Raw genomic sequence first — 23,514 nt, 5'->3', positions numbered from 1 at the left:
TTTGCGACAAAGCTTTGACTTCCTGACTGATGTCTTGAGATGTTGCTTCAATATATCCACGTAATTGTCCTACCTCATGATGCCATCTATTTTGTGAAGTGCACCAGTTCCTCCTGAGCAGCAACGCACCCCCACAACATTGAATGTTGCCACCCCGTGCGTCACGGTTGGGATGGTGTTCTTCGGCTTGTAAGCCTCCCCCTTTTTCCTCCAAACGATAATGATGGTCATTATGGCCAACAGTTTCTATTTTGTTTCATCAGCCCAGAGGGTATTTCTCGAAAATGTACAATCTTTGTCCCATGTGCATTGCAAACGGTGTCTGGCTTTTTTAATGGCGGTTTTGGAGCAGGGCTTCTTCCTTGCTGAGCGGCCTTTCAGGTTATGTCAATATAGGACTTGTTTTACTGTGGATATAGATACTTTTGCACCTGTTTCCTCAGCATCTTCACAAGGTCCTTTGCTGCTGTTCTGGGATTGATTTGCACAACAGTACGTTCATGTCTAGGAGACAGAACTTCTTCTGAGCGGTATGACGGCTGCGTGGTCCCATGGTGTTTATACTTGCGTACTATTGTTTGTACAGATGAACGTACCTGGATGTACCTGAGGTCAAGCAAACAGGCATTGAATTTGAAAGTAGGCCTTGAAATACATCCACAGGTACACCTCCAATTGACTCAAATAATGTCAATTAGCCTATCAGAAGCTTCTAAAGCCATGACATAATTTTCTGGAATTTTCCAAGCTGTTTAAAGCACAGTCAACTTAGTGTATGTAAACTTTTGACCCACTGGAATTGTGATACAGTGAATTATAAGTGAAATAATCTCTGTAAACAATTGTTGAAAATTACTTGTATCATGCACAAAGTAGATTCCTAACCGACTGCCCAAAACTATAGTTTGTTCACAAGAAATTTGTGGAGTTGATGAAAAACGAGTTTTAATGTCTCCAACCTAAGTGTATGTAAACTTCCGACTTCAACTGTATACTACCACCGTTCGAAAGTTTGGGGTCACTTAYAAATGTCCTTGTTTTTTAAAGAAAAGCACAATAAAATAACATCAAGTTCATKAAAAATACAGTGTAGAAATTGTTCATGTTGTAAYTGACTATTGTAGCTGGAAACTGCTTTAAAAATATATATATTGGAATATCTACATAGGCGTACAGTCTAAAGTAGGCCAGATTTATTGCTTCTTTAATCAGTACAACTGTTTTCAGCTGTGCTAACATAATTACAAAAGTGTTTTATAATGATCAATTAMCCTTTTAAAATAATAAACTTGGGTTAGCTAACACAACGTGCCATTGGAACACAGGAGTGGTGGTTGCAGATAATGGGCCTCTGTATGGCTATGTAGATATTCCATTAAAAGTCAGACGTTTCCAGCTACAATAGTCATGTACAACATTAACAGTGAAGACAATTAGAAATACATTGTATGTATTTTATGTATGTATTTTAATGGACAATTTTTTTMGTTGCTTTTCTTTCAAAAACAAGGACATTTCTAAGTGACCCCAAACTTTTGAACGGTAGAATGTATGTATGTATGCATGTCGATCCAGTATCCCTTCAKATTGTAAATATGGTACTGGTACTGACCCTGTATATAGTATGCTTGCTTGCTTTATCATGTTCTTATTCTTATTTCTTCTGTGTTTTGGTTTTAACTTGTTATTTTTWGTTTTACATTGTTATTGTTACTGTATTGTTGGGTRTAGAGCTTGCAAGAAAGGCATTTCTCTGTARATGTGCATGTGACATTAAAACTTGAAACTAGAGCTAAGTACAGGCAAAATCTTACAGGAAAACCTGGTTCAGTCTGCTTTCCAACAGACACTGGGAGCCAAATTCACCTTTCAGCAGGACAATAACCCATAACACAAGGCCAAATGTACACTGCAGCTGATTACCAAGATGTCATTGAATGTTCCTGAGTGGCCTAGTTACAGTTTTGACTTGAATCGGCTTGAAAATCTATGGCAAGWCTTGGCTGTCGCGCAATGARCAACAATCAACATGACAGAGCTTGAAGAATTTTGTACAATCCCGGTGTGCAAAGCTCTTACAGACTTACCCGGAAAGACTTGCAGCTGTAATCACTGCCAAATGTGTTTCTAACATGTTTAATTTTCAATACATTTACAAAATAAAAATAAAAAACATTATGGGGTATTGTGTGTGTGTGTGTGTGTGTGTGTAGATGGGTGAGAAAAAAACAAACAATTTAATCCATTTGGAATTCAGGCTGTAACAAAATGTGTAAGTCAAGGGGTGTAAATACTTTCTGAAGGCACTGTACAGACTATGTGTACTCTTGCCTTTAAAGCCACCTTGGTAAATAAACAAGTATTATAAATTCATAATGCTTTTTGATCAGGAGTGGTTTGTTTAGCACAGTGCCACTGCATAGAGAGAACAGAGGATATCACCGAGCTAAACAGCAGACTGCGTGCGAGGCAGAGCTGCCCAGGTTGTTTTCACACCAGTCACCTGGAATCACTGTCACCACACCTAAAATTGACAGCCAAGCTGAGGCACCATGCTGCTGTCTGCATGCCTATTTATTCTCCTCAGCCAAATTAAATGTGCTGCTTCGTATCTGCTTTCCCAAAGGCCCAAAATTTAAAAACGGACAAATTTAGCATTTCAAATGGCTTCCCCCCCCGTTCAATACTGGAAATGGAAAGGCTGAGTATTTTGCAATGAGGAAGACAAGGAGGAAGTATGTTTGAAGACAGTTAATCTGAAGACATTATGCAGTTGGGGGTGATCGTAGTAAAAAGAGCCTATGAAGTGGAGGGAACTACTTCAGTGGCCCCCCTCTCCCCTTCCTTCCCCCATTCAAGTCTCTTCTCTCCTTGAGGAACACGACTTGGAACTTAGATGGGTGACGTGCGACTGCAGCTGAACGATTTGAATTAATGCCATTCCTTCCCTGTATCAATGCCTTTCCTTCCCTGTATCAATAACACCGGCTCATCAATATTCGCCCCATATAAATTCCCTCCGATTTAAGTTCACCCGTATGTTTAATGATGTGGTGGAGGAAGTGAGGCTTGGGTTTTCTTTCTAGTGTGCCCTTCTGTTTATGTAAATCCGTTTTGAAGCAGAAGTATTAGCATGAAAATAAGGAACTTCTGTTCTGAGACATTGTTTCTGACATATCGTACACTCCCCTACACATTTAATGTATTTGGACAGTGAAGCAAAAWTMTTTWATTTGGCTCTATATTCTGGCATTTGTCTTGATAAATTGTGTCATATGAGGTGAGAGTGCAGAATGTCACCTTTTATTTGAGGTTATTTTCATACATATTTTTTACCACTTAGAAATGAAAGCACTTTATGTACAGTTGAAGTCAGAAGTTTACATACACTGAGGTTGGAGTCCTTAAAACTTCGTTTTTCAACCACTCCACAAATATCTTAACAAACTATAGATTTGGCAAGTCGGTTAGGACATCTACTCTGTGCATGATACAAGTAATTTTTCCAACAATTGTTTACAGAGATTATTTCACTTATAATTCACTGTATCACAATTCCAGTGGGTCAGAAATTTACAAACACTAAGTTGACTGTGCCTTTAAACAGCTTTGAAAATTCCAGAAAATGATGTCATGGCTTTAGAAGCTTCAGAGAGGCTAATTGACATAATTTGATTCAATTGGAGGTGTACCTGTGGATGTACTTCAAGGCCTACCTTCAAACTCAGGGCCTGTTTGCTTGACATCATGGGAAAATCAAAAGAAATCATTCAAGACCTCAGAAAAAAAATAGTAGACCTCCACAAGTCTGGTTCATCCTTGGAAGCAATTTCCAAATGCCTGAAGGTACCGCGTTCATCTGTACAAACAATAATACGCAAGTATAAACACCATGGTACCACGCAGCCGTCATACCGCTCAGGAAGGAGACGCGTTCTGTCTCCTAGAGATGAACGTACTGTGGTGCGAAAAGTGCAAATCAATCCCAGAACAACAGCAAAGGACACGTCAGAATGCTCTCGATGGTGCAACTGTAGAACCTTTTTTGAGGATCTGAGGACGCATGCCAAATKTTTTCAGTCTCCTGAGGGCTAATAGGTTTGTTGTGCCCTTTCACGACTGTCTTGGAGTGCTTGGACCATGTTACTTTGTTGGTGATGTGGACGCCAAGGAACTTGAAGCTCTGAACTTGATCCACTACAGCCCCATCGATGAGAATTGGTGGCGTGCTCGGTCCTCTTTTTCCTGTTGTCCACAATCATCTCCTTTGTCTTGATCACGTTGAGGGAGAAGTTGTTGTCCTTGCACCACACGGTCAGGTCTCTGCCCTCCTCCCTATAGGCTGTCTCGTCGGTGATCAGGCCTACCACTGTTGTTATCAAACTTAATGATGGTGTTGGAGTCATGCCTGGCCGAGTGAACAGTGAATACAGGAGGGGACTGAGCACTCACCCCTGAGGGGATCCCGTGTTGAGGATCAGCATGGTGGATATGTTGTTACCTACCCTTACCACCTGGGGGTGGCCTGTCAGGAAGTCCAGGATCCAGTTTCAGAGGAAGGTGTTTAGTCCCAGGGTCCTTAGCTTAGTGATGAGCTTTGAGGGCACTATGGTGTTGAACACTGAGCTGTAGACAATGAATAGCATTCTCACATGTCCAGGTGAGAAAGGGCAGTGTGGAGTGCAATAGAGATCGCATCATCTGTGGATTTGTTGGGGCGATATGCAAATTGGAGTGGGTCTAGAGTTTCTGAAGTAATGGTGTTGACGTGAGCCATGACAAGCCTTTCAAAGCACTTCATTACTATGGGTCGGTAGTCATTTTGGCAGGTTAACTTCGTGTTCTTGGGCACAGGGACTATGGTGGTCTGCTTGAAACATGTTGGTATTACACTCAGACAGGGAGAGGTTGAAAATGTCAGTGAAGACACTTGCCAGTTGGTCGGTGAATGCTCGGAGTACACGTCCTGGTAATCTGTCTGGCCCTGAGGCCTTGTGAATGTTGACCTGTTTAAAGTTCTTACTCACATCGGCTGCAGAGAGCATGATCACACAGTCATCCGGAACAGCGGATGCTCTCATGCATGTTTCAGTGTTACTTGCCTTGAAGCGAGCATAGTAATTTAGCTCGTCTGGTAGGCTCGTGTCACTGGGCAGCTCTRGGCTGTGCTTCCCTTTGTAGTCTAATAGTTTGCAAGCCCTGCCACATCCGACAAGCGTCGGTGCCGGTGTAGTACGATTTGATCTTAGTCCTGTATTGATGCTTTGCCTGTTTGATGGTGCGTCAGAGGGCATAGTGGGATTTCTTATAAGCTTCTGGGTTAGAGTCCAGCTCCTTGAAAGTGGCAGCTCTACCCTGTAGCTCAGTGCGGATGTTGCCTGTAATCCATGGCTTCTGGTTGGGGTATGTACGTACAGTCACTGTGGAGACGACGTCCTCATGCACTTATTGATAAAACCAGTGACTGTAGTGTACTCAATGCCATCGGAAGAATCCCGGAACATATTCCAGTCTGTGCTAGCAAAACAGTCCTGGAGTTTAGCATCTGCTTCATCTGACCACTTTTTTATAGGCCGAGTCACTGGTGCTTCATGCTTTAATTTTTGCTTGTAAGCAGAAATCAGGAGGATAGAATTATGGTCGGGGGATCTGGGCCTGGTTGGGTGTCTGTAGTATATCCCTCGCATCCGACTCATTGAAGAACTCCTCATCCAATTTGAGGTGAGTAATCCCAGTTCTGAAGTCCAGAAGCTCTTTTTGGAGATAAGAGACYGTAGCTGCAACATTATGTACAGAACAAGTTACGAACAACGCGGGGGAAAAAATAGCATGGTTGGTTAAGAGCCGATAAGATGCCAGCTCTCCCCTCTGGCGCCATCTTGATAGCCTACGCTGCTATCATGCCAAACAAGGAGGACAGCATCACACGTACGCAGGTTAAATATATTTTAAACCAACAACAAAAAATGTCTACAYGAAGCTGTTAAAACTGGAGGAAAATAGCTTCACAAGCTTTATCCAAATACTGGCAGACTCAATAAACAAAAGAATGGCCGATCTGACCAGAGAGGTCCAGGACCTGAAAAAACTGTCTGCATTTCTCTTAAGGAGAGCTTGATGAGTTGAAAAGGGACTGCAGCAATGAGAACTGTGAGTCCTCGAGAAAAGACATCAACGCTGTCTAGGAATCGATGTCGATGGAATCCCAGAGTCTCCACATGATACCTGGATGGAGTACGAGGAGAAAGTGAGAAAAATCATTGATAAACTGGAGATGGATGACCATCGGGTTCTTAGTCACCTCCCTGACCAAGGCCCTTCTCCCCCGATTGCTCAGTTTGGCCGGGCGGCCAGCTCTCGGAAGAGTCTTGGTGATTGCAAAATTCTTCCATTTAAGAAAGATGGAGGCCACTGTGTTCTTGGGGAACTTCATAGCTGCAGAAATGTTTTGTTACCCCTCCCAAGATCTGTGCTTCAACACAATCCTGTCTCGGCGCTCAATGGACAATTCCTTCAAACTCATGGCTTGGTTTTTGCTCTGACATGCACTGTCAATTGTGGGATCTTATATAGACAGGTGTGTGCCTTTCCAAATCATGTCCAATCAATTGAATTTACCACAGGTGGACTCCAATCAAGTTGTAGAAACATCTCAAGGATGATCAATGGAAACAGGATGCACCTGAGCTCAATTTCGAGTCTAATAGCAAWGGGTCTGAATACTTATGTGAATAAGGTATTTCTGTTTTTTATTTGTCCCGTCGCTGCAACTCTCGTACGGACTCGGGAGAGGGTAAGGTCAAGAGCCATACGTCCTCCAAAATATGACACTGCCAAGCCGCACTGTTTCTTGACACACTGCTCGCTTAACCCGGAAGCCAGCCGCACCAATATGTCAGAGGAAACACCGTACAACTGGCGACCGAAGTCATTGTGCATGCGCCCGRCCCGCATGTTTTTTAATACTTTTGCAAAAATGTGAGAAGAAAAAAAGTTTTCACTTTGTCGCTATGGGGTATTGTGTGTACATTTTAGAATAAGGCTGTAACGTAACAAAATGTGGAAAAAAGGGAAGGGGTCTGAATACTTAACGAATTCACTGTATAAGCTGGAAGTAGAAGCCTAAGTATTGTTGTRCATTAGTTTACTTCAATTAGGGGATGGTGGTAGGTTAGAGGAAAAACAATAAAGAAGGAAAATATTTAAAAATCAATATATTTATCGAGGATTGAAAGTCATGCAGACAATTGAAAAAAAGTCAGCTAAATTCTCACTTCAAAGAGGCCCCCATTCTACCTTTACCTCAGGGCCAGAGTGACTATCTTCAAATCACATTTTTGATCAAAACAGACAGCCTCCTACAAAATACCACTGCTAGGCAATCTTGTTAAGGCAACAATTAACAATACAGCTTAAACAAAAGTATCAGATGCAATTTAAACACACCACCTTCAGCTCTGACCTGAAAATGACCAACCTGATAAATGACTTTATAATTCATCAGGGAAGTAGGCTACTTAGCATTTTCATACGTTATAGTATAGAGGCAATTCCAGGAATTGTTAAAAAGGCAAGCCGCCACCTTTTAGGATTTGGTTGGCGGATCGCATTCAACTTTTAGGTGCCTTCACSGCCACCTACTGTACTGGTGTGTGACCTACCTACATTAAATTCTTCATACGATAATACAAAATTATTAGCCCTCTCAACAACAAAAAAACACCACCCCATTCCACTATTTAACCCTATGTAATCCTCCTCCAGACCAACGGTCTGAGAGGACAGAACACTCKCGAATTCTGTCATTRTGTCCCTGAGCAAGGCAGTTAACCCGGGTGCCGATGACGTGGATGTCGATTCCGAGGGGTTGMGTTAAATGCGGAWGACACATTTCAGTTGAATGCATTCAGTTGTACAACTGACTAGGTATGCCCATTTCCTTTTACCACTCAACACCCACTGCAACTGTTTTGTAGTAAATCCTCGCAATCCCAAGTACTTCTCAGCTGGTGCCACCACAACCTCTATTTTCTGTGACTTCTGATCCATTTATGCAGTACAATTGACAAGCATGGCTATGAATGCTAAAAAGCCCACCTTACTGAAGCACATACTCTTCCCATCGCTCTCTGTCTACTCACAGGAATCCTTTCAGTATCCCTCACTCTGCAACCATCTTCCTCTACCACGCGCTTCACTGCTTCGGCATWCGACARTTTCTCTACTACTCTAACCCTGSCAACCTCAACCTGCCTTTCTCTCACCGGACACCTCGGATCTCCAGCCCCATTGGCACCCCCACAACTTCCTTCACCGATACTACACATTCCTTCGTCTCATGCCCTCCTGCACACTTTCCATATCTTGGAATCTCCCTCCTACACACTGCTGCAACATGCACATAAACTTGACACCTTAAACATTGTAGTATTTCAGAACAAAAGCTCTCAAGGGAGAACTTACACTTCCTAACTTGTCCTTGTCAGGCAAAGACTCTACATCAAAACACAGCAGGACAGACAATTACTTCCCTGTTTCCCCAAGCTCTCCACCGGGGGTCTGCGTCGCACCAAATGGTGGGCATCACAGACACCGGCAATATTACATTTCTGATCCTCCTCAACACTTAATGCCACCTCTGTTATCACTTCTTTCAAAGGCGCCCTGCTCCGGAGAGCAAAGAAAGTCACATTTCTTGTCCCTAATCACATGATCCGTAGCGCCCTCTCCCTCTGGACTGAAGAAACACAATAAATCATCACAATTCCACTCCGAGTTACTCTCACCAACTCAAAAGTCCCCAACCTCTTCTCCACCCAACCTTACCACACATATGGATCAGCCAAAATGCAAGGATCGATTCTCGCCACAAATCTCACTCCCACTGAGCCAGAATTTTCCTTTTCATCCTCGGGACGAGYCCCGACCTCGGCGGTCCTCACCGCACGTACTACATCCATACTTTCGGCAGGTTCCATCTCTGAGAAATTAGAACCTGTATGCCTCTTTTTGCACTTGGCACCAACCTTCCTCACCACACCGCTTCCCTCTACACTCAGCTCCTTCTCAGCAGTCATCACTGTACCGCCCCCACAATTAATTCGCCCTCACTCTCTTCACGTTCACTTTCCTTCTCTAACTCTTCCAAAAGTTCTGTGCGATCCTCCATTCCGTATTCCCTCAAAACATATTCCACTTTTTTTTCCCCCTTATCCACCATCTTCTCCATCACCAGATCTTCCAGAAGTCTTGTGCACTCCCACACTCCATTTTTCTTTGTCCTTTCGTCTTGTCCAAGGCCGCTTAAGGCAAGCCTTCTCAACCAAACTATAGTATGTTCCAAACCTAACCCTAGAGTAAAATACCCAAAGACAGYCAACACTAGTGCCCAAAAGCCTGTTTTAGCATGGCAGGACCTTCACCAACTGGGAGGGACTCAGACGCAATAACAGGACAGATAAAATGAAGTGTGCTTTAAATACCTGCGAAAGATGCACTAACTGAAGTGGAAGGAGACGGGTGTCTGCAATGCAACCAAGCGTCTTGATTGGTTGGGAAAATGGCAGTAGTGTGCTGGGAGATTGACAGGTGATGTGAAGTTGGTGGTGAGAACAGTTCGCTTTTTTTTTTTTTTTTTACAATAATGAATTTGAAATTATCCTTATTGTTAGTCAAGTAACAGTAACTATGGGTTAGTGGTTAAGAGCATTGGGCCAGTAACCGAAAGGTTTCAGGTTTGAATCCCAAAGGCGGCAAGGTGGAAAAATCTTCCATTCTGCCCTRGAGCAAGGCAGTTAACCCCTAACAATTGTTCCCTGGGTGCAGATGATGTTMATTAATGTAGCCCCCCAAAACCTCCTTGGCATGAACAAAGTGGGAGATGATTTRTTTAGTTGCGATATGGGAGAGATTGTTGTTGTTTTCTCTGGCCCTCTGTTTATAGTAGTATATGTTGTCTGAATCAACCAGTGGGCGACCTCAGTACCAAAGTCCTCAGAATTCTCTCTAAAACTACAGCTTTGTTCAGAAGGAAGAGCATAAGATGACATTTAGGTCTGGGTAGAGAGGAAATTATAAATATAGATCTCTTTCTACACCGCATATGATTTGCATAAACATTAACAATGCATATCATTTACCAAAAATACCCAAGTACACCCAAATGGAGATCATACATTTGGAACCACAGCAAGATGCTGCCTTTTCTATATCAAGCTATCACTGGAGCCATGCAGTCTATGTATTAATGCACTCATAAAATTAGTCACAGCTTTTAATTTGTATGCAGATAGAGCAATTACATTATGCATRTGTGATGCACAAGGCTAAGAGTTTTCCTGACCATGTGACCTGACAAGGAAAATCTCCTAGTGATGTGTGCTATGTATAATAATTTTGCCTTTGCATTCATTAGCAGTAAAAACTAAATATTTCATGCTCTGAGAGAGATTGAATGGTTAACTAAGTCTGTTATTTTCTGTCATATATAGAAACAGAAAGTGATGTTTTTCTCATTTTAGTTGCGACATGGATTACGCAACAGATGACAAAAGTAGGTTGTCAGAAGTAACAGTGAGGTTGAAATGCATTTAATGTTAATTAAAACACTATGTCGAATCAAATTTTTAAACTGCCTCTGCTCGCCTTGCGATACACTTCCTGTCCTCGCTGTACAGGCACATAGAGCTTGTCTCAGCAGCTGTGAAATTGTCTCACACCGGAGAGCAAACCAGCTTTATCGTCCACTGAGCAGCACTAACCTGCAGATAAACTAGGGAGACAAACGCTGTGCTCCCTCTATCTGTCGAGCGCTAGCAACGCGTCACACCACTGCAGCAGTGAAACGGAAGAGATCAGTGTTGGGATTGGCAAAGAAAGCAGCCTGGGCTCCTATCGGCCCCTTTCTCTGCTGCTTTCACTGACCTGCCCATCACAGCCCCTCTCAAATGTCGCACAAACCCAAATTCAATTTCTGCACTGTCTCTATTTGTGTAGTGTAGATTTTTTAACCCCCATATACAGTGTTTATTTAAGCGGATTTTGGTCTTTATAATATAGACCCTGTCTAGGTTAAGAGGCTGAGCCTTTGACAATAGCGTTGTCTTCTTTTTTACTATTGCAAACATATGTGTAAACTAGCAAGGCAGGAAAATAAGGGTTAATATCTAATCAAACTTCATCCACCTCTACCACCACTCACTCACCCCCCCCCCCCCCCCCCCCCTCCGGGACTGCACTGTGGGATGGAGTCAGTCACAAGAGGAGCTGAAAACTGGATTACAATCCTAAAGAGTCACGGAAGGCAAAAGATACCACACAACACAAAACGTAAAAACAAGTTAAACCTTTTACAGTCCTCTTGTAGTCTGTGAGAGCAATCATTAGGGTTTGTATCTAGGCAAGGAATTTAACTTCTTTAGAAATGCAGCCCTAATGTTGGAWACAAACATCAGGACATTGTTGTCATCCAGAGTCACATGTATTTATTTTCCAATCTATGACACARAATATTTTACATTCAGAAGATTTTTAAAGGACCAAAGAGGTTAGGTCTGCTTCATGTTTGAAGTTTAGCCATGGAAAACAAATATTGTGAAACTGCTATCGTTCCAGCCCTAGCAATCATACTGTAATGTAGCACTTAAGGGAAAGTGGGATACCTAGTCAGTTGTACGACGGAATGCATCTTCTGTATTTAACCCCTCTGAATCAGAGCGGTGAAGCCTTACACTTACATCATCTGCACCCGGAGAGCAGTTGTTGGGGGTTAACTGCCTTGCTCAGGGGCTGAACTACAMATTTTTACCTTGTCAGCTCAGGGATTTGATCCAGCAACCTTTCAGTTACTGGCCCAATGGGCCTACCCACCAGACTACGGGGAATCATGTCTTGCCGTATGGTTACAAAACTGTTCTCTGGAGTCTAGCCTTGAGGCGTCACACTACTTAGCAGGGAAGTGTGGCTTCTCGAGGCCTGAGCTCTGGCTTTAGAGTTAGAGTAATGCAGGAGTGATTCATCTCTGGTTACATCCTGAAGAGTACATATGTAATGTAAGCCTCAGCGCACGCACACACACACACACACACACATTACACAGACACATAGTCACAGACATAAACATTGGAGTGAAGTTCCCTAAAAGGCTTAAATAACCATTGACTGTGCAGTGCAGTATCCAGGCAACAGGGCTTGAATCAATGGCGGTGAGGGGGGTGTGTCACTCGGATGTGTCATGAAGAGGTCGACAACCTTGAGTTCCTTGTCCAAGACTAAAGCGCTACGGCTAGATAAACAAATCGATGGAGCAATTGTCCCGCTGCATGGATCTCACCGGAAATATACAACAACAAAAAACTATCCATTGTCAAAGAACCACTTATGTGCAGATCAAAGACTGTACATGTTAAAAATAAGCAAGCAAGTACACATTATGTAATTAGATTTGTTCATCTACGGTTCAGACACTTAGGTTTTACGTGTCCTGGGCACATCCACTGCATCATCCAGACTCTGCATCATTAAGCAGTTCACATCTCCTACTAGCTGCATCTGTTTCTGATGGCACTGAAGTTGAGTGAAGGTTACAGTCGAGTGGCTGCAAATTGAAGAGGAACACGCACCAGGGMCTCATTTCCCATAGGAGACCATCGCAGTTAAATATGCCCATCCAAGCACAAAATGTGCATTGAGGACYTACAGTTTACAGAGTACAGCTTACACATCGAGAGGAGCTTCTGGCAGAATACCAAACAACGCATTTAACAAACACAAATACATCCACAGATGTTGTACAACAATATCACATACCATATACAGCATGGCAACACTCGTCACTAGTCAGAGAGGAAACAGTACAGCAACCTTTATTTGGACGAGTCTGACTGTACAACATTCCAAACCATTTCAATTAATGCCACTCTGAACCGAGAGAGAATACATCTACCAAATATCAACAATATATCCACAAATACTTCAATAATAGAACGTATCCAGAATAAGAGCGAGGTTACTTCAAATGTATCCACAACAACAATTGCAGAGACGCTTGAGCTTAACATTGATCAACTGTGCTTTATCTGTGTATTGTGAAAGTATGCATCTCTTTTTGCCAAGTACCCTAGTGTACAGTTTGACTTTCCCAAGAGGTTCCACAAAACAAACATGACAGAATGATGAACAGTACCTGAATGTGAGCTGTACATGTAAACAAACTTGGTCCATTTGTAGTGCTGGATCAGGGCAATGAGGGGCTCCTGGAGTTCCGGTCTCAGCTGGATTACAAACTGGTTGTTGGTTTCTATGGGGAAACTGGGTGTCACAAAGCAGACGTGGAGAGCCCCACAGAATGACATGAGCATGTTCATGGTCTTCCTGTCATACAGTCCGATGATGGCGTAGACTCCTTTGGAAAACTGTGAACAAACTGTGGAGAGGAAAAAGAAAGATGAGGAGAGGTGATCACATCTGATTTGCTATGTTTATTCATACAAAAGACTGAACAGACAGAAAATCGGTGAGACATTAGAATGGGTGTAGGCATACATGTTAACTGTTAACTCCCCTAGAACAGAGATGGGACCGCCTTAAGTAGGCCCGGGGATATTTTTTTTTAAAGGAACTCAGTCGGGGTCTCAACTTACTGTATACACAAAGTGCAAATTCGAAATTTGTTTGTGCATCAGCAATTTTTCTCTTATGTTAGTCACCGATAGTCACTCAATTAGCCCGTGTCAGCAAAAAATGTGATCGGTAAGTAAGTCTAGCCAGCTTTCTAAACTTGTAGTGATCGTGGTTGAATTACCGACCCGGGCGGCCCCCATTTTGATTTTGTTAGTCACTCTCGGATATCATATTAAAAACGGCAAACATTTCTCTCCACCRTATGGATCAGTAGAATTGCATGAAATTACTTATGAKATTTCAAAATCTTCTCTCTGCCCCATGGCAAAATTTGTGAARTGCAGCAAACTTGCTTTAAGTCTAWTTAGGMTTTTATCTATTGGSATGATAATGTTTTTGATAAATAAAAATGTTATTTAATTATTTTAAATGAAATATCCTTGGAATGTTATCCTAGCATTCACTAAAATGTTGTGCACAACCTCTGTAACAACCACCATAGAACATTCCCAAAAAGTTCTCATTAGGTTTCCAGGTGATAACACAATGTACTTGTAATGTTTTCCAGAACATTCGTCAAGGTTGTGGCAAATGTTTTCATAACACAAAAACTGTCCAGTTGTGCTGTTGATTAGACAATGTTTGTATAAAACGTTTGCCAGAACACATTTTGTCTGTTCTTTAAAGGTTCACAGAATGTTTCATTAGGTTGTGGGAACAGTCTGATGGGTACATTGTGGGGACATCACAAAAGATATGTTCCTAAAACCCCAAAACTGTCCAGTTATATGGATGATTATATAAGTTTCTTTTAGGCCGCAAAAAAAAATTCACCTGATGTTACAAGAACATTCTCAGAACACATTTTGTCTGATATGTAAAGGTTCTCAGAATGTTTCTTTAGGTTTTGGGAACATTGTGGGGATATGACTAGAGTTCCAAAACACAAAAGTGACTAAAACATGGTCCAMCTCCTCTTTTTTTTWACCAGCTCATGTTTKAAACAAATACAATGTGTTAAACCACCACTGGAGATACAGCTCAATACTATACCTGTGCCTCTGCTCTAGCCATTTTGTTTGCCTCCCTGTTGTGCTGMCTATCTGTCTCAGCATCTTTTCTGCTGTCATTATGTGCTTCTTCTTGTTCTCTGTCTGTCTTTATGCCTTTYTGTTATTAAAGCCAAGCTAATGACATAAGATAAACTGCAAATTAGTGCCATGTCATGTGTTTTCCTACCCTAAGTTTTAATTAGTATTACAGGGCTCCCGACTAACATGTTCCCCTGGTATCTCTGGTGCCATTAACTTTTACAGTTTGTGGGACCAGCCCATGATTTGGTCGGACCCAAAATRATGAGTAATCATCTTGTGAAGTCATTCATAGTGCTTTATSAAGAAGTATGATACATAGACTACTGGGGTATTCAATAAAMAAGTTGTTTCATCTAACATCTCCAAGCAGGAATGCATGATTCAAGATATTTTAATGGGCAACTTTAATCCAGTGATTATCATGAATTTTGGGTTGACAATTAGACTATAGTTACTGTCAAAAAAGGACTGCATAATGTCTTGATTTCTTTTTGTACAATAGAGATTAATCTTTATGTGCACTAACTCATATCCAAGCTGGTCATTAGAAATAGACGTTGATTTGAAAAGGTCGTAGAACGTCCATATACACATTTCAAAATMTAAAAAAGATCGCCCAGCACTGGGCGCGAACTCATAGATCATACTGATATCGCAGGCTTACATTCTGTTTTGCTACAAATATAGTCTGACCAGATTCAAACTATTTGAGCCCCTCCCTTCCATCCACTGTATGGCCCGACCAATCGGCGTCCTCTGATAATCTGTGGGGGTGGTTTAMTTGATGATGACAACGAGAAGCGCCTGTACTGGCTGCAGAAGTCAAATCATAACAAAACTGGCTGCTCTTGAGGAGGTTGGTGTTGATGCTGGTATAGCAGCAGTTATATCAGAACTGGAGGGCATAACTTAATTGAAAGAAAAGAAAATAACAGCATTGAAGGCTTTTCTCAGGGGTGAAGACATATTTGCTCTTCTCCCGACTGGAGTTCATCAAGATCTTGATTTACCAGCTACCAGCTAGCRATTTTTTCAAGTCTCTCCAGAGATGTTCGATCMGGTTCAAGTCCAGGCTCTGGCTGGGCCACTCAWGGACATTCAGAGACTTGTRCCGAAACTTCTCCTGCATTGTCTTGGCTGTTTGCTTAGGYTCATTGTCCTGTTGGAAGCTGAACCTTCGCCCCAGTCTGAGGTCCTGAGCGCTCTGGAGAAGGTTTTCAACAAGGATCTCTCTGTACTTTGCTCTGTTCATCTTTCCCTCGATCCTGACTAGTCTCCCTGTCCCTCAAGCTGAAAAACATCCCCACAGCATGATGCTGCCACCACCATGATTCATTGTAGGGATGGTGCCAGGTTTCCTCCAGACATGACACTTGGCATTCAGGCCAAAGAGTTCAATATTGGTTGGGGGGCTGTCATGTGCCTTTTACTGATGAGTGTCTTCTGTCTGGCCACTCTACCATAAAGGCCTGATTGGTGGAGTGCTGTAGAGATGGGCGTCCTTATAGAAGGTTCTCCCATCTCCACAGAGGAGCTCTGTCAGAGTGACCATCGGGTTCTTGATCAGAACCAAGAACCTGATGCATAATTTGCATACTTGCATAATTTGATATCAAACGAGTCCTTGCTATCGATAAAAGACAATACTGTGCAGTCGTCTTCATCGACCTGGCCAAGGTTTTCAACTCTGTCAATCACCGTATTCTTATCAGCAGACTCAACAGCCTTGGTTTCTCTAATGACTGCCTCGCCTGGTTCACTAACTACTTCTCAGATAGAGTTCAGTGTGTCAAATCGTAGGGCCTGTTGTCCGGACCTATGGCAGTCTCTATGGAGGTGCCACAGGGTTCAATTCTCGGGCCGATTCTTTTCTCTGTATATATCAATGATGTKGCTCTTGCTGRGGGTGATTATTTGATCCACCTCTATGCAGACGACACCATTCTGTATACATCTGGTCCTTCTTTGYACACTGTTTTAACAAACCTCCAAACAAGCTTCAACGCCATACAACACTCCTTCCGGGGACTCAAACTGCTCTTAAATGCTAGTAAAACAAAATGCATGCTCTTCAACCGATCGCTGCCCGCCCAACTAGCATCACTACTCTGGACGTTCCGACWTAGAATATGTGGACAACTATAAATACCCAGGTGTCTAGCTAGACAGTAAACTCTCCTTCCAGACTCACATTAAGCATCTCCAATCCGAAGATAAATCTAGAATCGGCTTCCTATTTCGCAACAAAGCCTCCTTCACTCATGCTGCCAAACATATCCTCGTAAAACTGACTATCCTACCAATCCTTGACTTCGGCGATGTCATTTACAAAATTGCCTCCAACACTCTACTCAGCAAATTGGATGTAGTCTATCACAGTGCCATCCGTTTTGTCACCAAAGCCCCATATACTATCCACCACTGCAACCTGTATGCTCTCGTTGGCTGGTCCTCGCTACATATTCGTCGCCAAACCCACTGGCTCCAGGTRATCTATAACTCTTTGCTATATAAAGCCCCGCCTTATCTCGGCTCATTGGTRACCATAGCAACACCCACCCGTAGCATGCGTTCCAGCAGGTATCACTAACTTTAAGCGTCAGCTGGCAGAGCAGCTTAGCGATCGCTGCAGCTGTACACAGCCCATCTGTAAATAGCCCATCCAACCAACCAACTATCTACCTCATCCCCATATTTGTTTTTGTTTTTCTGCTCTTTTGCACGCCAGTATTTCTACTTGCACATCTATCACTCCAGTGTAAATTGCTAAATTGTAATTACTTCGTCGRCTTAACTCCTTACTTAATTTGCACACAACTTGTGATACATTTTTTCGTATGTGTTATTGACTGTAAAACTGTTATATCCCATATGTAACTCTGTTGTTTTTGTCGCACTGCTTTGCTTTATCTTGGCCAAGTCGCAGTTGTAAATGAAACTTGCTCTCCTGGTTACCTGGTTAAATAAAGGTTAAATAAAAAAATTAAAAAGTTGAACATTAATTGTACTCCTAGCTAGCAGTGGATAAGTAACAGGCCTTCTCAAAGACAATAAGCTAGCTAGCTTAGTTAGCAAACTTAGCTAGCTATATGACTTGCTCTAACATAACGTTGCAATGTTATGGACAGTAATGGACAATATGGATGACTTGTCTGTTGCAAGTCCATAAATATGGATGTTATTGATATATCTTTCTCATTTAGACTCTTTTGGATCTTATTTTTTTTCAAGTCAAATGTTTGTCACATGCTTCGTAAACAACAGGTGCTAGACTAACAGTGAAATGCTTACTATGGTCCTTCCCAACAATGCAGCAGAATACATAAAAAATGCAATTAATAACAGAAAAACATAGTGACGCGAGGAGAATAAATACACAATGAGCAATGATGCTTGGCTAAATACATGGGGTATCATTACCGAGTTTGTGTGCAGGGTTTACAGCAGCATAACACCATGCATCCCACTGCCTGCTTGCCTCTGAAGCTAAGCAAGGTTAGTCCTGGATGGGAGACCAGATGCTGCTGGAAGTGGTGTTGAGAGGCCAGTACAAGGCACTCTTTCCTCTGGTCAAAACACATATTACTGTATATATAAATTCCCCAGGCAGTGATTGGGGACATTATCCTGTGTAGGGTGCTGTCTTTGTGATAGGACGTTAAACGGAGTCCTGACTCTGGTGTCACTAAAAATGCCAGGGCACTTATCGTAAGAGTAGGGGTGTTTAAGCCCGGTGTCCTGGCTAAAATTCCCAATCTGGCTCTCTATACCATCATTTCCACCTAATCATCCCCAGCTTCCAATTGGCTCATTCCTCTCCACTGTAACTATTCCCCAGGTTGTTGCTGTAAAGAGAATGTGTTCGCAGTCAACTTTACCTGGTAAATATAGTTTAAATACAACATGTAAATGTGTACATAGGAGAGAAGGACTAGGCTACAGATAGATAATTGACAGTAGGGTTGTAGATGTGGTGTAGTGTCAAATGGTGGAGGTTAAGTCCAGTGTGTGTGCATAGAGTCAAAAAGGGTTAGTGCGAGGGTCAAAGCAGATAGTTAACCAAATAGCTACCCGGACTATTTTAGCAATCTTATGGCTTGGTGGTATATGTATTTGTTATCGCTCCCCATTAGCTGCTGCCAAGGCACCAGCTACTCTTCCTAGGGTCRAGCAACATTTAAGCAGTTATACAACCATTTTTAAACATTACAATACATTTCACAATACATTGTGTGTCATCACGCCACTACTCTACTACATCATATATGCAACACAAAATCCATGTTTAGTGTGTGTATAGTGCATATGTTATCATGTGTATGTGTGTGTCTCCTCACAGTCCCCGCTGTTCCATAAGGTGTATTATATATCTGGTTTTTCAATCTCATTTTACTGCTTGCAAGAGTTACAGTACCTGATGTGGAATAAAGTTCTGTGTAGTCATGGCTCTATGTAGTACTGTGCACCTCCCATKGTRTGTTCTGGACTTGGGGACAGTGAAGAGACCTCTGGTGGCATGTCTTGTGGGGTATGCAGGTGTGTCTGAGCTTTATGTTAGTAGTTTTTACAGACAGCTCAGTGCATTCAACATGTCAAKACTTCTCACAAATACAAGAAGTGATGAAGTTAATCTCTCCTCTACTTTGAGCRAGGTGGTGGACATGCATATTAATGTTAGCTCTCCTTGTACCAGTGTTGTATTACTCGTCTCGGTCTCGAGACCTCATATTGAATGTCTCGAATGGATACATTTGTACTCGGTCTCGGGCAGTGAGGACTCGTAATTTCCTCCCGATACGAGTGGAGACCAGGCCAAATATATACTTTTTTTTTTTTATATATATATCTTAACAGCCTTTATATCTATTATAGACATTTTTGCGCAGTGGTGAACCTACAGGCCTTCAGTGTGTAACAGGTTTGTGATTCTGAAAGGACAGCAACCGTAATACCAGCGCACTCATGTAGTGCACTTTTTGTAAAACACTAAGGGCCAGTGGTGGAGAGGAGGCTACACTTAAGCAATAAGGCACGGGGGGGGTGTGGTATATGCCAATATACCACAGCTAATGGCTGTTCTTAGGCACGCATACAGCGTTTAGCCGTGGTATATTATCCTTATACGACAAACCCCCGAAGTGCCTTATTGTTATTATAAATTGGTTACTAAACTAATTAGAGCAGTAAAAATAAATGTTTTGTCATACCCATGGTATACGTCCTGATATGCCACGGCTGTCAGCCAATCAGTAATCAGGGCTCGAACCACCCAGTTTATAATCAGGTATATGCCAAATAATGCCGTATATACCCAGGTAGGAAAGAGGTTTCAACTTGTATCTACCAGTAAATGCTGACCACACCGTTCACATTACGTGAGTGAGCGTTGCAAAATAAATGTACACATACATGTTATTCAATCATTGCATCCAAACAGCTCGCGCGTGTCAACGAACATCTGCGTAGCCAGGCACAAAAATAGAACTTGGTTCTATTTGTGACTCTTGACGTGCTGCAAGTCCCGGCTCTCCCATCTCCTCATTGGTTTTTAGGAACATATTCTCACGTGGGTGATTGAAAGATGAACTGAGGTCCACATTACAGAGCAGTTGGTGGTGGTAATGTACCTTAAAGTTGGTTGTCAACTGCCATTTGAAGAAGAAGAAGAAGAGATTACTAGAAACGAACTCGGTTTACCCTTTTATCTGTGGATTCATTGTCAGAGTAGAGGACCTTGTGCATTTCAGGTAAAATAACAACCCAATATTTATATCCCAGGAAAAATTAGCTAGCAACAGCAAATTAGCTAGCTAAATTGCCATGAATGTTTAATGCTTTTTGACCTGTCCCCAAATGAATATAGTTGATTCAGAGTTCATTTTGATATTTCATCCTGCATGTCCTGATCGTGTCTGGTGTGGATGGACAAAATTAACATGCACACAGACGCACGCASGGGCCAGGTCTAGTCACCATGTAAAAGCAACAATGGGTATGCAAGCAAGTTATTGAAAAAGATTATTCCGAAGTGGTGGTTAGTAGGCTATTTGTGATGCACAATGAATCAGGGGTGTAGACATGTATGGGCCTGGGTTGACAGAGACCCACCCACTGGGGAGCCAGGCCCTGACAGGCCCACCCAATCAGATTGATGTGGTTTAAGCATTGTTGTGGACTTAGACCATCACATTTMTTGTATTTTTTTTTAGATTGAAAATCTCAAATCTATTGGAAAACATTTTTCACCCAAGGTGCCTTTCATTCGCTGAACGGGCCGTTTGGGAACTTCTTGGCAAAATTAGAGTACAGTATATCCACTTCTCCAGGCTCCACTACACCACTGCATAGGGCAGATGGGAAGACAGCAGTCACACACAGCATTATGTTAAAGGATAAGTAGTCAATGAACATAATAAGCCAGTAGGTCCCAATCATAAGAATACAAAGACACAACCATTAAGCCTTTCCCAATCGAAATGTACAACTATTACTTCCCGTTGCAAAAAACATGTCACGTTTAGCACACAAAGTAAACCTAAACCTAAAGTTTAAAATTCAAGTGGAATTGACAGCGTTTTAACTACTTTGCAGATTTGAAACAGACAATCATAATATCAGTCAAAAATATCAAATTCCCAGTTTTTGCTACAAAACCAACTTTATAAGATATTTAAAAAATATATACAGTATATTTGACTCAACGWAGATGGAGGCAGTTCAATGCATGATTAATATACTTCACCAATACATTTCTTGGCAGTTCAAAAAACACTGCTATCAGGTTGTAAATCACCTCTGGCCTGCTACATTGTTTGCTGCCTCCATTCAGGATGTACTGTTTCAGTTTCAATGACTCCATATTCTGGACAAAAACGGACAAATGTAACTAAGGCTGGGAATGTTAATACAATCAAACTAACAAGGGCAGTGATCAGTCATAATGTGGCTAATAGCCTAGCATTTCTATTTATGTATAATAATAAAAACACGGAGCCTGAGYGTGTACAAAGCTGTCATCAAGGCAAAGGGTGGCTACTTTGAAGAATCTGAAATATATACATTATATTTTGATTTGTTTTAACACTTTTTATTTGGTTACTACATGATTCCATATGTGTTATTTCATCATTATTATTCTACAATGTAGAAAATAGTACAAAAAAATATATAAAAAAAATTGAATGAGTAGGTGTGTCCAAACTTTTTTAAAGTCGCGCTGTTGCAACTGCCTGTAAACACACAGTCCAGTTCAAAGTGAATGATGGCAGGCCTGTGTGGCAATGGCTTGTTTGCATAAAGGCCTACAGTAGCTCTGATTTGGCTATGTTGCACCGGTCTGCGTACACTCCGGTCCTGGACGAGACAGATGTTTATATTCGTTTTTAATTACTGCAGTGTCTATTAATTGTCCAAACACACGGCCGCTTTCCCACTCTATATTGCTATAGGATTTTCACAAATGCCTTAGTATACGTAATTCCCAAACATTTCTAAGAATTTATGAAAACGTGATAATGACCATGTCTACATTTTATTTTTATTTTAACCTTTAATTTAACTAGGCAAGTGAGTTAAGAACAAATTCTTATTAACAATGACAGCGTACCCCGGACGACGCTGGGCCAATTGTGCGCCGCCCTATGGGACTCCCAATCACGGCCAGATGTGATACAGCTTGGATTCAAACCAGAGACTGTAGTGACACCTCTTGAGATGCAGTGCCTTAGACCGCTGCGCCACTCAGCACATGGCCTGTATAGAACGCTTTGATGTACGCATATCATCTGCTAGCGACTCAGCTGCCTTCATTCAAGTAGACATGGCTGTTCAGTGGAGAAAGAAAACAATGCTAACCAAAGAGTACCTTTTTAAAGGGGCAATCTGCAGTTGCTACATACATTTTTGGACTTWAATTATTGGTARGTACTAGAGGTRGACCGATGATGATTTTTCAACGCCGATACCGATTATTGGAGGACAAAAAAAGCCGATACCGATTAATKGGCCGATTTAAAAAGAAAAAGAAGAAAGAYAAAAAAKACACACATTTTTGTAATAATGACAATTGCAACAATACTGAATGAACAATGAACACTTTTATTTTAACTTAATATAATACATAAATAAAATAAATTGTCTCAAATAACATGAGCAGAGCTTGTCTGCATGGTCCCCTGTCAGTCTGCTCCTCTGCGAAACACAGACCTTATTTGAAGTAGATCAAGACATTCTCTATGGAAGACATGAACGGTAAAATAACGAAGGWACCCCTTTCAAGTTCAGCCGCAAGTTATTACAGGAATTATAACGCGTCGACTATTTCTCTCTAAACCATATACCTTTGACTAATCCGGAAACTATCACCTCGAAAACAACACGTTTATTCCGTTCCATATTTTATCTAACGGGTGGCATCCATGAGTCTAAATATTCCTGTTACATTGCACAACCTTTAATGTTATGTCATAATTACGTAAAATTCTGGCAAATTAGTTCGCAAAGAGCCTGGCGGCCCAAATTGTTGCATATACCCTGACTCTGCGTGCAATGAACGCAAGAGAAATGACACAATTTCACCTGGTTAATATTGCCTGCTAACCTGGATTTCTTTTAGCTAAATATGCAGGTTTAAAAATATATACTTGTGTATTGATTTTAAGAAAGGCATTGATGTTTATGGTTAAGTACACATTGGAGCAATGACAGTAATTGATTGATTGTTTTTTATAAGATAAATTTTATGCTAGCTAGCAACTTACCTTAGCTTACTGCATTCGCGTAACAGGCAGGCTCCTCATGG

The 23,514-nt window shown here is 41.7% G+C and overlaps 1 protein-coding gene across 4 annotated transcripts in view; it reads right to left on the bottom strand.

The window, feature by feature from the left end:
• Nucleotides 1–23,514, bottom strand: part of LOC111981755 (glutamate receptor 1) — an 84,582-nt gene that overhangs the window by 42,146 nt on the left and 18,922 nt on the right. For all 4 annotated transcript variants that reach the window (XM_024013166.1, XM_024013167.1, XM_024013169.2 and 1 more), the window contains exon 3: nucleotides 13,184–13,423. In XM_024013166.1, coding sequence (XP_023868934.1) covers nucleotides 13,184–13,423 — 240 coding nt within the window. The remainder of the gene's footprint in view (nucleotides 1–13,183; nucleotides 13,424–23,514) is intronic.

This window comes from Salvelinus sp. IW2-2015, linkage group LG20, assembly GCF_002910315.2.
Source record: "Salvelinus sp. IW2-2015 linkage group LG20, ASM291031v2, whole genome shotgun sequence".
Classification (NCBI taxonomy): Eukaryota; Metazoa; Chordata; class Actinopteri; order Salmoniformes; family Salmonidae; genus Salvelinus; species Salvelinus sp. IW2-2015.
The sequence above is the reverse complement of the archived record's forward strand: the minus strand, read 5'-3'. Positions and strand labels throughout refer to the sequence as shown.